Source organism: Balearica regulorum, chromosome 5 (assembly GCF_011004875.1).
Source record: "Balearica regulorum gibbericeps isolate bBalReg1 chromosome 5, bBalReg1.pri, whole genome shotgun sequence".
NCBI classification, from domain to species: domain Eukaryota; kingdom Metazoa; phylum Chordata; class Aves; order Gruiformes; family Gruidae; genus Balearica; species Balearica regulorum.
Window position 1 is genome coordinate 50,421,697 of NC_046188.1, and position 17,071 is coordinate 50,438,767.

At 40.3% G+C, this 17,071-nt stretch overlaps 1 protein-coding gene across 5 annotated transcripts in view; it reads right to left on the reverse strand.

Annotated features, from left to right (window-relative positions):
• Nucleotides 1–17,071, reverse strand: part of LRP5 (LDL receptor related protein 5) — a 248,493-nt gene that overhangs the window by 125,139 nt on the left and 106,283 nt on the right. For 4 of the 5 annotated variants that reach the window (XM_075754764.1, XM_075754765.1, XM_075754766.1 and 1 more), the window contains one exon: nucleotides 7,352–7,748. The exons of the other annotated variant lie outside the window; for it this stretch is intronic. In XM_075754764.1, the coding sequence (XP_075610879.1) occupies nucleotides 7,352–7,748 (397 nt within the window). The remainder of the gene's footprint in view (nucleotides 1–7,351; nucleotides 7,749–17,071) is intronic. 5 annotated transcript variants of the gene reach the window in all.

The window sequence follows — 17,071 nt, forward strand, 5'->3', positions numbered from 1 at the left end:
GTCTCCAGGACTCATGATATGAGGAATCACAGAACTTGTAGCAAAAAAAAAAGTTCTAAAAGGGAAGTGAATTCAATGGGGTTATTAAGGATGTCTACACATTCCTACCTCTTCCCCATACAATTTCAGCTGGGAGTGAGGGAGTAGTAAATCACTTTTTTCTGCCATCTCTAAACAGGTAGCTCTGCTCTCAAATGAAGCAAATGGTCCTCAAACAATTTATGCTCTTTAGACATGTCTATAAGCAGGAAAAGGGAGAAACAAGCAAAAGAAGCCAATGAAACATTTATGGAAAGGCTGTCACCATCAAGGGCATCCATCTGAAAATTACAGTAAATAACACTTCCCACAAGATCTTCAAGTTTCTCATGCATGAGACTATTTGCAGCTATTTGGCCACACAAGATATCAAAAGCTTTCCAACTCCCAGAAATCACAGCCATACCAAGATACTGGATATGACTTGTAATCAATTTTATGGTTGAGTACTTTTCTTACATTCTCAGAAAACAACTATGCTACTCATATATTCATCCTCATTACACTGTTTCAAATAATTAACCAAAAGCTTCAAAATAATTTTATACTTGAAATTAATTACTAGAGACACACAGGATATAAACTAATCTCTAACTTTCAAGGCAGCAATAATCATGTTTCACTCAAAACTGGGGCATCTTCTGCATTTTAACTGAGTAGCCATGAGTGAAAGTAGGAGTTGCTAAAAAGCATAATCTTTACACATACTATGCTTGATGTTTTTCTTCTCTGGTATTTGCAACAGTCACAAGTTTCTATTCAGTATTCCCCCTCCTCTCAGCTGTTCCAAAGGAGGTAAGATGATATACTGTTAAAAACATTTCACCATTCACAGGCATTTAAATCAAAATATTCAAAGCCTCAGTCTACTGCAGCTCATACATCAGGCTTCAGCATACAGATCCAATGATTTCAACACAGAAAGCCAACATGCTTAACCTTAAGTACACAACATACTGTTGTGTGGGACCAAGGTCCTGGTGAATCAGAAAGAAACACCCCTGCAGTTTTAAGTGCTGCTATAAACACAGTTGTAAGCTATGTAAGTACAGTTATAGGTCTGGTTCATGGTTTTGCTGTGACACTGGGGAAACGCTGGATTAACAACTAGGCATGTTGGAAGCTTTTAATTTTAGACTGAACTGAGAGCTTTCTAATCTGATAGTTGTCCCTTCTAAATCCATTTTTTAATATCATAGTTGTCATATTTAGTCATATACCAAATATACATTAGGTCAATGACAGTCATTGCTTGCAGATTTTGGCTAATTTGCCATAAGCAACCTGAAGCTGGGCTATGGCACACACTTCCCTGACGCTGTTCAGAACCTGATTAGACTTCGTTTAACCTCTAAACTAATGGCCATTCAGCAGAATGCCAAAACTGATGACCAATAGCTTTATCCTTCGTACTCAATATTATTTTTTATTGCTGTTTTGCATCTTATTTCCTTCCCCCAAAGCCTCTGCTATTCCAAAAGGGGAAGACTGCTCCACAAATGAAGTTGGCTTCTGCGCTAGTCTGCTGGCGCTGTCACTGCCCAACAGACCCACACCATGTCATGAAAGACATTTTAAGAACTAAAATGAGGGGAGAAACGTAGAAAGAGGTTTGGAGCTTTCCTTCAGCCAGTCAAATCAATTCAAAGGTCCTTGCTGTCCTCCTCCAGGAACATCATTTCGACAAACCCCACCAGAGTTAGCATGCCAGCTCAGGTATGGCCAATTCAACAACCCCAGTGAAGACTGCTGTTATACACACACAAAAAACCCCACAAGACAGCATGGGTTTTTTGGAGGCAATCGATTTTTATTTTTCTTTAAAATAACCATTTCACAGATGTCTGATTCAGCTCTTTGTGCTCCAGCAAACAGAGGGGGGCAGAAACATCTCAAGCTGTCCTGTCTGTTGAATAAGCCAAACCATAGAAAATACAGCCTAAACTTGAACAGTAAGCTTGCTCCAGAAAATATCGTAGCAGCCACCACACAACTAGGAACAAATTCAAAATTTATATTAACCAAAGTAGACGTTTCTAATACATTGTAGGCTTCAAAAATGTGAATAACTACTTCATTAGCACTTAGCAGTGAAAATCAGATATAAGGATTATGGATATGCTACTGTTTCTCAGAATCAGAGCCCTGTGTTACAGGTTGAAGGTAGCAAGTCTTGAGATTTAGATTTAGAGGTCCTAGATTTAATGACCCTTGTCAACACACATTCTAGGCTCTTCAGGTCTAAGACCTTCCCTACAGGACTGAGAATTAAATCATTTGTTTTGGCTATGCATTCACACATTCTTTCGAAAATTCCTTTTCAGGAAACTGAGGTTTGCTTGCCTCGACACATGATAAGCATTCCTGCTTCTTCACACACCGTTCATGATATTTAGGTTCTTTTCACTGTGTTGCACAGAATTTGAGCTATCTCCTTAGCTGGTCGTGCGTAAAATCTTTACATACAATAACTTAAATTTTGCTAGAAGTTGCTGTCCTGAAAACACAGAAATACTTATGCAAAAGCTGCAATCTCAAACTTAATAAAACACCAACACTACTGAATCCCCCATCAGCAGTCTACCTAGCAAAAATGTATAGAAATGGTAATGTTCTCCAAAACAGTGCCAAGCATTTTAGCTCTCTTAATGTCCTCCACTAAATAAACTCAGCTTCACATAACCTACACCAGGTCTGGGATCTGGATGTTCAGAACAAAATGTCAGTGAATTTGCAGAAAAATGTTTTGTAATCTCCTCTGTCTGCATAGTTTATCCTTAATTTCATGTAAGCTGAATAACTGGTTTATCACATATTCTGCCTCTTTTGATTCCTAGAATATATAGCGGATCCAGCAAGAAAGCTTTAAGGTGGAAAAGAACGTCATGTTACATATTAAGCAACTACCTCTTAATTATGATACTATCTCAAAGCATCTGAAAATCCTGTACAATTACTGATTTTCACTAGCTCTGGGAAGAGTAGAGACCCACAGATGATCCGCAATAGTATCTCACAGCTGGCCTCAAAAGAAAGAAATTTTAGAAATGCTCTGAATGATTGTTGGGGCAGACAACAAGGGCACCTCTCTTTTGAGTTATAACCTTCGGATAAGCATTGCCTTTAAAGAAGTAAGGTAGGTTGAGTGTGGAAATGATGAAGCTCTCTTTAAAAATGTCATTACACCAAAAACATCCAACTTACTATTTAGCAAGCCTGCCAAAACATTCCAAAAAATCATACTTTTGAATGTCAGCTGGAAATCACAGAAAAACAGGCTCTGAAAGGAATCTCTAGAAGTCAGCTAGTCCATCTCCCACACCCTAAGATTCGGTCATTACACCTATAACATTTCTGAGAGATGATCACTGTTTATTCAATATGTTCTCCTCTATTCTCTCAAAGTAGTCTATGTCTTGAAGTCATACAGTCAAAATGGAATAAAACCTATTTATTAGGCAAACACCACGCTGGACATAACATCCCACTGCAAACACCACAACATGAAATGGTGTCCTCCGTCCATCTCTGCAGAACAGCCGTATGAGAACAGCTAAATGAGAAGAGAAGGTGTCACCAATCTGCACAAGGACATGTTATTTTGTCAATAGAAGGAAATCAGATTTAACAGAGAACATTCTTGATAAACCCATGTTTGAGTACTACTAGTATCAGCTAAGCATTTACAAACTGCTTATTTGTCCCATTTTTCTTCTGGAAACTGAAGTTGACTGGCCTATACCTAATCATAGAATCACATGGAAGGGACCTCAAAGATCATCTAGTTCCAACCCCCTGCCATGGGCAGGGACACCCTCCACTAGACCACATTGACCAAAGCCTCATCCAACCTGGTCTTAAACACTTCCAGGGAGGGGGCATCCACAACCTCTCTGGGCAACCTGTTCCAGTACCTCACCACCCTCACAGTAAAGGATTTCTTTCTAACATCTCATCTAAATCGACCCCCCTTCAGCTTAAACCCATTACCCCTTGTCCTGTCACTACACTCCCTAATAAACAGTCCCTCTCCATCTTTCCTGTAGGCCCCTTCAGGTACTGGAAGGCCACAATTAGATCTCCCCGGAGCCTTCTTTTCTCCAGGCTGAACAATCCCAACTCTGTCAGCCTGTCCTCATAGGAGAGGTGCTCCAACCCTCCGATCAGCTTCGTGGCCCTCCTCTGGACTCACTCCAACAGCTCGATGTCTCTCTTGTACTGGGGCCCCCAGAGCTGGATGCGATACTCCAGGTGGGGTCTCACAAGAGCATTTTCTAAGCTTCCCCCCACTTCTCTAGAAGAAACTTCTAAAAGGCCAAAATCACATCTGTGGAAATTCTTCCGGATTGAAAGAAAATGTCGAGCAACTTCAAGACTGCATCAACGAGAATCCTCGTTTAAATTTCATCAAATTTAATGATCCAGAAAAAATCCCACAAACTTACTCAAGCGCTCTATATCTGTTCTCTTCTATTTTAGCACAAATTCTTACTATTCTGTCAGTTGTAATAACTGCATTAGCCACCTGATCACAAAAACTTAACATAAAGACAAATGAAAAGGTACTAAACAGTTCTTCTTTCCTACTGTCATCCACTTTCCTTCCCCAGAAAATACCAGTACACAAGGAACAACTGTTTCTAGGGGATCTCAAACCCAGAGCCTGCCGTGCCTAAATCAAATGTAATGATCACTGCTTCACAGATCCACCTATGAAATATTTCAGAACTACCATGTGAAATGAAGTGGTTGTAAAAGCAAATTAAATTTGAATTTTTTATTCCACAAATATACAAAATGTATGATTTTTTGGCTTGTTAAATTTACTATATTAGATAGTTATTTGGGTAAACTTGTCTTGAATTCAATAGGACCCTTGTGCAATACTGGATTTTGTCACTTTTACCCAGAAGAGTAGCTCTATGGAGGCTGATTTTAGTAGACTAGAGTGGGGATTAATTGGTTAATCATAAAGGATACATGTATCTTCATAATGCATTTTCACAGACCATTTATATATGTTGCTTTGTTACATTGGATTAATGCATAAATCAAAGAGGCTAACAATTAGAAATGTCTGCCACAAGTTAAAACCGATAGAGGTGTTTCATATAAAGCTGCTGCTCCTAATGGAAAAAAAAAACAAAAACAAACTTGTAGACTGAACTAATGTTCAGGACAGCAGCACTGGCACCACAAGGAGCAAAAGTCAGAAGAGCTGTCATTCTCTCCTCATCTCAAGTAATTTTGTTGATCAATATCAGAAAGTCTCAAGGTGACCAGCTCACATACAGACACCTACATTTTTGGCAAATGAATCTTGTTCCTTATATTAGCCCATTCCACAGTAACTGTTCATATTTGCACACCTTCCCTGGAGGAGTATATGCAAGATACTTAGAAATAGAGAAGTCCTCCAGGAAGAAAAGAATAGGCTACCACAGACCTATGGAAAGGCAAAATCAAGATTCCTAACTTACATCAAAATGATGTCTTCTGTTGTTACACTTACTGGATTTTGTGTATGTTTAAAAAATGCTGCATATCTGCACAGAGTATTGCTGCAAAGAACTGCCTTTCCAAGTCACACAAAATAAACCATGCCTGCATCTCTCCTTCCAAACATAAAGGATTAGATTTGCAGAAGAACTGCAACTTCACCATCACCACTTATGACTCTAAAAAACCTCTCCTTGACCTGTACCATCTTTAAATTATACTATTGAACTCTAGAGCTAAAATTAGTCTTAAGTATTAATTAATTCTGCACAGATTACTTGCTGTCAGGTTACACACAGGATCCCTGCTAATTTATTTAAAATATTTTGACACAGCAATCTGCTATGGGAAGAATTCCTCTCACGTAAAGGCATCCATAATGAAGTCAGGATTAAGAGAACATGGACCCCTCAGGAAAAGTTCTTTGGTCCAACAAAGTCACTCCACTTTCCTTTTCACTGATTATGTGTGTACCTTTCCACCAGTTATCTGAAGGATACAGGCAGCTCCAGCATTTGATGTGTCAACAAAATTAAGGGCTGTGTTTCTTTGGGTACACACAGTTTCATTTAGTACTTGTTCATCCTTTATGTATTCATCATAAGTGTACCCATAACATCTCACATTCACCTGCGAAGCCTTATGCAGGAACCTCTGCAAAAACAACCTGACAAAGTTCCACTCTGTAGCATGGCAGTTGCTGGCATGACAATCCTAAGTTGCCCTCTGTTGCTTAGTTTTAATTTTCACTTCTTACACTCCTGAAGAACGTGGTTTCTCAAGAGACTGTCCATCTCCCAGTGCAGGATAAACCACAAACTACTTTATATTTGTGGTTTATCCTAAGTCCTTGTACTAACACAGCATCCTTTTGCAAAGAGGCCATCAGATTTTCTTATAGATGTGAAATCTACCTACACATACTGTATAGAAGAGGAAGATAAAGTGATCCCTGAGAAAGAGTTGTGAAAACAGCAGGAGATCAGTGGCAAACCACCTCATTTGTGTGGATTTGTGCACACCCCACTTCTCTTTTCTGCTTATCTCAGGAGTCATCTAGCACAGCAGATCTTCAGTCATCACTGAAATGAATACAGGGCCCAAACTGCACAACATCAGTACTATCTGTGCACAGGGATAGCAAACAGCACATGTGAAATAGTGGGGAGTACTCAAGAGGGAGGGAGGAAACATACAGAGATACAAGTATTTTCAGGAGCACTAGACGTGATACATCCAGCCTGCTCCCTTATTGCTTCCTAACCTGGTCACCTTAAGCATTGAGAGATCCTGATTTCACCTGGATTCTTTTACTTCCTGGCACAAACATGATTATTCAACATCACCACTTAAAAATATCCTGATTTTGTTTAACAGAGCATAGCAGTGAGAATTCCTGTTTTGACTCATGTAGATTTACACACCTTGCTGACTAGATATATTAAATAGACATCACATATCAAATGAAAGTTAACTTACCAGACAAGATAACTGAAAAAATAACAATAAAAAAGGCTTGGAAAATTAATTACTTTTCAGAAGTGAAATGGAATAAGTTAGGCAATCATACTAGTTGAATATTTGGATTGGCACCTAAGAACAGCTGTATTTTTTGTTTTGGCTCTATGTCTGGGCTGTCATTTCTTGCCACAAAATATTTAAGCTCAAACATATGTTCAGCTACAGATCTTGAGAAAAATACCTTGGGAAAATATAAACTGAAACAAAAGGCTATATTTCTTTTTCAGAACTAAAAACTCAACATAAATCACCACTGTATCCATTTAAGCATTTAAGTCAAATTAATATTTACCCATGAGCAGGATCCAAAGCTATTGCCCTGGGCTGATCAAGGTCTTGCCAGAAGAGGACTTTTCTAGATGTTCCATTGAGATTAGCTACTTCTATTCTATTGGTTTCTGAATCCGTCCAGTAAAGTTTTTTCCCAATCCAATCACATGCCAGGCCATCCGGGGAAACCAGACCAGAAATGATGACATTCTGCACCACATTCCCAGTTTGGTTAATGTACGTTTGCTTGATCGCTTCTTCACTCACATCTGTCCAGAAAATGATGCCTTGTGAATACTGGAAGTCAACTGCAGCAGCATCCTCTAAACCACTGACCACCACAGTGGACTCCAGCTTCGTGTCTCCAGCATCCAGGAGTCGAACATCCCGCCGGTTGGCAAAAAGCAGAAAGGGAGATGCTACAGAAGAAAGAAACGAAAACATTTTAGTATTACTGGCATCTACAGATGTTAAAGCACTGAGTATGAATATGGCAGAGAAGGATTTCTTTTCCCAGATCAGCAGGACAGGCAGTATAGCAGAAGGAATGTGGAAGTTTCACACGCACACTACCAAAAACCTCTTCCTTCCACATGTTAGATAAAGGAGTAAAGGACAGAGGGAACAGCAGACCCAATTCTATATCTATGGGATATTGTTAGCATCTTCAATGTAGTTAAGAGTTAAAACTGAGGCTCTTCAACAATACCTTCTGTCCGTCCATAAACCCAGGTTTAGAACAAATTAAGTCTTCATGGTTTAAAAGCTTCATTCACCAAGTTGAAGCAGTAACAACACACAGAAGGCAAGTTCTGATGCCTTTTAGTAGCAGGCTGTAAGCTAACAGTACTGGACACAAAACCTTGAAATGCTCCTACCAGGTGCCTTCCTAGATGGCAAAGCCTGTGACAGAGGTTCAGAACTACTGTCTTCTCCTCTGCACCACAACGAGAAAGAAATTCAAGGAAGAGTTTGAAGGAAGACAATGATGTGGGTTGTGGAAGTTTGTGGGGACTGCTGTTACCTGGAAGAGGCAGCCAGAGCCAAAGGACAAAGGTTCTTGCTGTTTGAAGCTCTAAGTGGGTGGCAGAAGCTGGAGTCCTAGTAGTGAATGACAGGGAACACGCTTTGAAAGGGGAGCTAACTTATGACTGACGCAAAAGGGATGGAAAGCTTAAAGACATGTCAAAATGACAGCTGTAGAATATTCCAGCAGTACCTGCACAAGTTCTAGATCTCTTGTGACATGACCTCAGTGGATGACACTGGCATACACAGACAGAAAGGAAGGAGGTGGGGAGAGAGACTAATGAGAGGCAAGGAAATTAACCTCGTTGAGCTGGATCTGACAGTAAGACATACAGAAGCAGCAGTAACACTGGCAGAGATTTTAGCATAGACAAGATGACTTTTCTGTCATACCAGATCTCATCTGCCATTATACTCAAAGAGATAAATCTGTGCTTGCAACTGAGGCTGTCCCTCCACACTCTGAGAGGAAGAGAAGGTCTGAGTCCTACAACTCCTCTCTCTACTCCCCATGCAGAATATTACAAAACTCTAGCAGAGGGACACTGTAAAGATGCTCTGCAGAACCCACTGCAGGGGAGGAAGGAGGCATGATTCAAAAGGGCAAAAAAGGGCATGATTCAGCCCAACTCTTCTTCCAGAAGAGGACATTAAGTAGACATACTGCAGAACATTCCTTCCCAACCATACCAGCCAGACTGATGGCCAAGTTAACCATTTCTCTCCTAAAAGTACAGGGTTGCTTCGTCATCCAGCAGTAAACAATAAAAATAGTCATCTGCAGATATGGGTGGGAAGACAGCAGCCAAGTACAATGATGCCACCATACTGGCCACAGCTGTGAACACCACTGACAGCTAAGAAGAATGCCATTGTTTCAGAAAAAGCCACTAGATGCTGGAAGCTCCCTCAGCTTCTCCTCTGATTGTCGAAGTCTGGTAGGGTTCTTATGTCATCAAATGAAGAGCTATTTTCATTTGCCCCTTGAACCCCAGTACCCTTCCCACTCTTCCTCCCAATTCTAACTCAAGCAGCAGCAGCTAGCAGTTCTATGCCAGTCAACTGCTGACTCCTAGCTTCATATACAATCATTTCACTTGATGATGCTCCTTCTAATGCACACCCAGCAGAGGTCCAAACACTTGCCACTCAACACAAGGAACAACACACAGAACAGAGCAGCAACAACAGGTAAGTTATTTCATCTTCTATGGCTTCAAGTCTGTGACATAAATACCTTTAGTTTCAGATTCATGTTACTGTATATAATATATAAGAGTGTGTTGGGTTTGCATGGCAGGGTTTTGGTAGTGGGGAGGGCTACAGGGGTGGCTTCTGCGAGAAGCTGCTAGAACCTTCCTCTGTGTCTGACAGAGCCAATGCCAGCCGGCTCCAAGATGGACCTGCCACTGGCCAAGGCCAAGCCAATCAGCGCCTCTGTGATAACCAAGTTAGAGAGAGCTTTTGCAGCTGGAGAGAGGAGTGAGAAGACGTAAGAAATTCTGCAGACACCAAGGTCAGTGCAGAAGGAGGGGGAGGAGGTTCTCCAGGCGCTGGAGCAGAGATCCCCTGCAGCCCATGGTGAAGACCATGGTGAAGCAGGCTGTTCCCCTGCAGCCCATGGAGGAAGGATGAGGGGGTGTAGAGATTCCACCTGCAGCTCATGGAGGACCCCACGCTGGAGCAGGTGGAGACACCTGAAGGAGGCTGTGACCCCGTGGGAAGCCCGCGCTGGAGCAGGCTCCTGGCAGGGCCTGTGGACCCGTGGAGAGAGGACCCCATGCCAGAGCAGGTTTGCTGGCAGGACTTGTGACCCCATGGGGGACCCCATGCTGGAGCAGTTTGCTCCTGAAGGTCTGCACTCCGTGGGAGAGACTCACGTTCGAGAAGTTTGTGAAGGACTGTCTCCCGTGAGAGGGACTCCATGCTGGAGCAGGGGAACGATGAGAGGAGTCCTCCCCCTGAGGATGAAGAAGCAGCAGAAACAACGTGTGATGAACTGACTGTAACCCCCATTCCCCGTCCCCCTGTGCTGCTGAGGGGGGCGGAGGTTGAAGCCGGGAGTGAAGTTGAGCCTGGGAAGATGGGAGGGGTGGGGGGAGGTGTTTTAAGACTTGATTTTATTTCTCATTCCTCTACTCTGTTTTGCTTGGTAATAAATTAGATTAATTTCCTCTCTAAGTTCAGTCTGTTTTGCTCATGACGATAATTAGTGAGTGATCTCTCCCTGACCTTATCTCGACCCACAAGCTTTTCGTTATACTTTTTCTCCCCTGTCTAGAGTAGGAGGGGAGTGATAGAGCAGCTCTGGTGGGCACCTGGCCCCCAGCCAGGGTAAACCTACCACAGAGAGTTAGCTCTTGATATTGTCTTTCAGATTCAATTCCTCCTGCACTTTTAAAAGAAGACAGTTTATATGAGGTCTCAGTTGCAGGTCTGCTGTGCTGGCAGCCCTGCTACATGCTATTGCCTTTTTTGTGAACTTTGTCTCCAGCTACATGCTCACTGGAAAGTGTGTGCCACTGCATGGGCCAAAGTGAAGTACATCTCTGACAACAGATGATGTATTTATGTGTAGGCCAAGGACCTCAGTTAGAATCTATGACTCAGCTTCAAATGAACTTAAAAACATGCACAAAAATTCAGGCTTTTTATTATTATTCTGCATGGCCTTTTTTTTCCCCAACTCATGAACAAGATGGCTTTATTTTTCTTTTTGGAGCAATTCTATGCTGATGAAAGTAATAATGAAAATTTAAATTAGCTGGTGGTTTTAGTGAGGATCTTGCACAGCAAAAGCACAGACAATTGTTATCATGAATGTTTCACTGAAAATGTAATATCTTTGTTTTCTACAATATTTAACTCAAGGAAGTTTATACAGCTTGAGGAGAATTATTTGCTAAGGAATGAAGTCTCAGTATCACTCCTATCTCATTTCCTAACTTGCCAAGTACTCCTTTCTGTCATCTTTAAAAACACTAGGAATAGTATCATGAAAGCCCAACAGGTTAGTTATTGAAAACAGAAGACAAAATGTCTAGAATGCAAAGTACTTGTTTTCTTCTCTGCAACTCATTGGTTCCCCACAACCATGTCTATTTTAAGTGGCACTGTACCAAACCATTTGAACACTTGGAAAGTTTGATGTTAGTAGGCTCTGTTTAAGTCACAAGTTCTTTGGGGCAGAGAACTTCCCAAGTTATTCACATTGCCTCAGAAAACCAGCCCCATGTCCAGCCAAAGACCAAGGCCGTAAAAAGTCTATGCACAAATTTTAAAAAAAATATTGTCCCAAAAATGTGTTTTCAGAAATATGAATAGATGGATTTTCATCTAGACATTTTCATGCTGAAGCCATTATTAATGCTACTACAGAGGAAAAAGGAACCTGAAATATCAAGTCAAATCAACAGCAGAGGAACTCAAATGCTTCTTAACTAAATATCAGACATGAACAATGCCTAATCCAATCAATATCAATATTATCCAAGCTTCACAGTAGGGCAACAGCATACAGATAACACATTAAACACTGTGTTCTCTGTCACTTCTGTGCTTCAGAGTCATTCCGATTGAAGTGCAGTCATGTCGTGTTGGCTAGGAACACCCAATGGGGAAATCACACTGCCCTGCTTGCAATTGTGTTAAAATTTTACTGTGTTTATACATTGATGTAAACTTACTGATTACTGAAAGCAGAGTTTATCCCTTTTAAGAATAAATGAGTATTCAATTTCCTTTGGAAAAACAAAAGACATAAGGCAGAACTCTGATTTTGAAAACCATATTCACTTCTCCACTCCTCCCCACTAGCCTACTTTTTCAGTCCAAATTTTATAAAAAATGGTTGCAGAGTCCTTTTGGAGCATTACTGGTATGAAAAAAAAACCAAATCAAAACAAAAATCAGTGATCAAAACAAGTATCTGGTTCTCAACAATGATTCTTGCCTGGAATGCTGCTGAAGAAACACAGGCTCGCCCAACTTTAAAAATAATGCAAAAGTCAGAAGAGTAATGAAATGCTCTGTTTCCATGGCCTTGCATTTATAACATCAGGTCAGAATGTGATGGCTCACTAGCAGGCAAACCTAGCTCTGGTAACTCTGCAGCTTCAACTAAATACAACCTCCAAGATGTCCCAAGAAAAAAAGTTCACAGAACTTTTCCAATTTCCAACTTTCCTAGTTAGTAAGCAGTAAATCTGAAAGAAGCAACCAAGAAAGTAGATGCCTTTCTAGAAGGATAGATGCATAGCATTTAGCTCCACAGAATTACTAAACTCAACAGTTTAGCAATTCAAAAGGCACATTCATACTCTATGCGATTATAAACAACAGGGGGTTTAAGGTCTTAGAATGGAAAACAAAGCTCAAAAAGCTACAAAACGAATGGCATCGGCCAAAAACTTGATTTGCTGTGTCATCAACAAACCATCCTAGAGATTAAAGATCATCCCACCGATACACGTTACAAGTTTGTTTATTTTGAATCCCACGTGTATGTAGACTCAAAGGTACATTTCCAAGAACGTGCAGACTAATCTCCTTTCAAATCATGCTGTCTTCTCAATCCTGAACTGGGCTTGGAAGTCCAGAGAACACACTTATCCTTGATGCATTTAATTCTTTACCGCACAACTCTTGACAAGGCAAATTGGAAGGCCAGTTAACAGCACTTTCTGAGGAGAGGGATGGAGGAGACCCAAAAAAACTAGCAACAACTCTGATTAGCATTGAACTTCAAATGAGCTTATCTGTTACACAACAAGAGGCAATACCCCTTGCTTGAGAAGTTAACCCATGGTTAGAAAGTTAGGAGACTCTTAAAGGAACACTTAATGTTATGCTCTATTGTGATCAGCGATACTCCCAAAAACTGCAAATTGCTTGAGAAGGGAAACACCAGCTTCTATTTTGAAAAGAGAAAAGAATGAACAGTAACAGGATGAATGATGAATGTGAAGGACAAACTGTTTATATCCAGTCTATTACCACCCAATTGAAAGGACAACATTTTAATGTAGTTTAAAAAAAAAAAAAAAAAGAAAAGAAAAAGAAAAAAGTAGTGCTGTATTCTTTTCCAGGAAGATTAGAACAGCTCATATTTTTCCATAATAGGCAATATTTAAAATCTCTGTACATAGCTGGAGTTCACAATCCTTTGACAAAGCAAAAAAGGAACCTGTAATCCCACAAATTATCAAATGAACTCTAAACAGATAACAGCATAAACTGTAGAAAGTTGCAGACTTCTTACAGCAATTCTACAATCTCATTTGGATCATGCAGTACTTGATCAACAATACTTCATTCTAGAAAGACATATTATTTCTATTTTAAAACCCAGCAATTTTCCAGTGGCTTTCTGCTAACTGGAAAGCACATCCTTGATTTGATAATGAAGCTATCTACACAGAGGCTTATTGCACAACAGTGTGAAAATAGAGCTTCTCATCAGTGTATTAACTGGAGAAAAGGAAACACTCATGATCAAGCTGGTTAAGAGTCAAGCACGGGTTCAATTTCCAGCTTTGCTCTTGATCTCCTGAATGCTCTTGGGCAAATCTTCTGTTCCTTGTCTGTGTTTTATTATTGAATTTTAATTGTTTTACCTGCATCAGGAAAGCTGTCTTGTGCAGACTTAAGACTGGAAGATTTGTACACTTTAAGTATAATTCATTTGGTTGACCACTATAAACAGTATCAGTTTTAGCACATCTACCATTGTTCCATTACCACCATCTCCATCATATTCGTAAGTGATACAGACTCCTCTGCATTTCACCATACATAAAAAGGCAGTAATAATCTTTCTTTTTCTCTGCCTTCGATCCATCTCTGTTAAAAACATAAGCTGTATGAAGTATGGCAAGTCTACTGCCATCTGCCCAGCTGTAACTATCTTCCAACAGAACAGGCCAGTGTGTTGCTTCTGAAGTCAGCCATTAACTTTCATTTTTTGTTTTAATTGTACCAATCCCATCTACAGCACTTAAATTTTATGAGGTCCTTCAGAGGCACCCATTAGCCCCAGCAAAGTGACATGGGACAAAGAACTAAAAATTGCACTATATGAACTTTGCTATTGGTTTCCGTAACAGTTCTGAAAACCAGTTTGATGGGGGTCAACTCATTTACATATTAAGACTAAGGTGATAATGAATTATAATCAACAGAGCATTTGTCATCAGTTGCTGGCTAGGTGCAAAGCTGCAGCAGTTCTAAGACAAGCTGAGCAAGAGAGTTTTAAAAAGTTATATTCATACTACTGCTTCATGCTTGTTGACATGCCTACACTTTGTCTCCTTCCCCTTAAAGCACAAAGATATGAGAATACTGAGGCACGTGCATGATTCCTACTCTTGAAAGCACCAGAAGTGCAGAACACACACAAATCCTATGTATATCACAGGAGAAAAGCCTTACTTAACAATTCACAAACCAGTAAACCAGGCTAAAGGTCACAGAAAGGTTTAACTGTGCTTTTAAGAAAAGTGACCAAGGACCTTGGAAGTCTGGTACACAATATAAAATGCAGATTTCATTTTAATAAGCACACAAGTTAAAACAGCTATCCAAAATTACAGTATGTGCAACAACTTGTATTTTAAATATTATTTCAATTCTTAACAGGACAAATGCATAGGGGACCTCTGTGGTTAAGCCATCTGTACTGCTGGACAGAGAGAATAGCATATAATTCTTGCAGCAGTCAATGTCCCAAACTGCAAAAACATTCATTACCAAGGAACAAAAACAACCCCCCCACACCCCTGCCGCAGGCACACAAGATGGTAAAAAACAAACGTGTCAAAACTTTTGCACCCAAGGGTGTACAGTCTTATGGAAACTCTAAGAATATGGAGTAAGCATGCACCAGCTTTCTACACGTAAAAATAGCTGCTATGCAGAAGCAAAACCATGTAGGTAGGGTCCTAGCAGCCATAAATTAATCAGACAAACCGGTTCTACAGCACAAAGTGATCCTTCTTGTCCAGCTCTAACTCTTTTGGAGCATAAGGAGGCTTAGATCTTTGATGTGTAGCATAAGCCTCCTTCCAAACATTTAAGGAAGTTATTCCACATGCTGTCACCCTTTTGGGCGTTATCCCCATTTTTCATGGCTTAGCTCAAGGGGAAAGACAGCAGCAGGAAGCTCACATGCCAGGACACACAGACACTACTGGAGCCATAAAGATGCAGGAAAGAAGGTAAAAAGGAGAGAGATTCAGGCATGGAAGAGAAAGGAAGGTAATCCAGAGTTTAGCCAATCCTTCCTCCTAAAATCAAGCACAACTAAAAAACCCAGTCTGACACCTTGCCAGGCAAGGGAATATGGCATATACAAATCCCACAGATATATGTAAGTTTATTTTACTCTTTTAACACAACTGTTATATATTTAGCAGGGAAAAAAAGTTTCTTTCTTAAATACTCTAAGCTCTGCATTCTGGACCCCAGTCCTTTTTACTGGTAGCCGCTGCTGCTGCAGAGAATCTGGTATCACCAACTTCAAAAGACAGATTAAATGTTGATCTTCCTGTACTAACTGCACATAACCCAAGTTTAAACTTGCCAGGTACAGTCCTCCAAAGAATAGCAGGCTATTGCTTTCATCCTCAAAACACACTATTGTAGATAAGGTGAATTCCCAGTGTAATTACTAAATTATAGAATATTCTTGCTGGAACGGAGAGGTAGGTGGTAGCAGTTTGTAGAGCGCAGGATTTAAAAAATCAGGGTTCCTTGGTTTCACTGCCACATACACCCCCTTAGTGAACTTGAGTAGGTGCTTCAGCCCAATGATTTGTAAAAATCATTTCACCTGCTATAAACATACCCTTCCTTCTGCTATTATCTCAAAGGGCTGCCACGAAGTCTACTCATGCTTGAGCAAGGCACTTGGAGATCTTCCAGCAGAAGGCTCCATGATGCATTCAGCTTTTCATTCCTGACATGGCTAAGACTTCTCCTCTCTGTGAATCAGGGAGTGAGTGTTCAGTGATGGCTGGTTTACAGTACTACTTTGAGAGGAAAATATACTCCTTCCTCAAATTCCATCCCATTCCTCTAATCCTCCATCTCAATCTGTTTGAGAGTAATTTCCCTCTCCAGCCCATGAAAGAAAGTGTTCTGGTTATCAAGTAAGGAGGATTCATTTTCATTTTACCTGATTTTAGGTAGAATCAAGTTCTGAAATTCAGGGGGAGACACGAGTGTTATTTTAAACCACTAAGAATACCCAACATTTATTCACATTGTGTGCAGCAGGTGTTAGGCAACTTTTGTAAATTTTACTCTCTACCAGCCTAAATCTTAAACTGTTTACATGGTCACAGCTGGCATAAACCAGTGCAAAGTAATCCAATCCACACTAGTATCCCATATTATGAAATTTTTTTGTGCCAGTTTTATTTATATATGCTAAGTTTTATCTTGAGTAGCACTACTGAATACTAGAAGAAAGCCAGGATCTCAGTGATCTGTTTGCCATCAGGCTACAGTAAAAAGGAGGCTATTCATCTATCAAGTACCTACAAGAAGTGACATGGCTTTAACAACAAATATGTTGGGGGGGGGGCAGTTTATGTAAATAAATTATGTAAGTTTAAAGGACATCAGGTTTAGCAGCAGCAAGCTGGAAAAGTTCCATAGAAAAGTATTAAAAAAAAGTTTTAAGTGGGTTTAGAAAACATATAAAGTTTGTTCT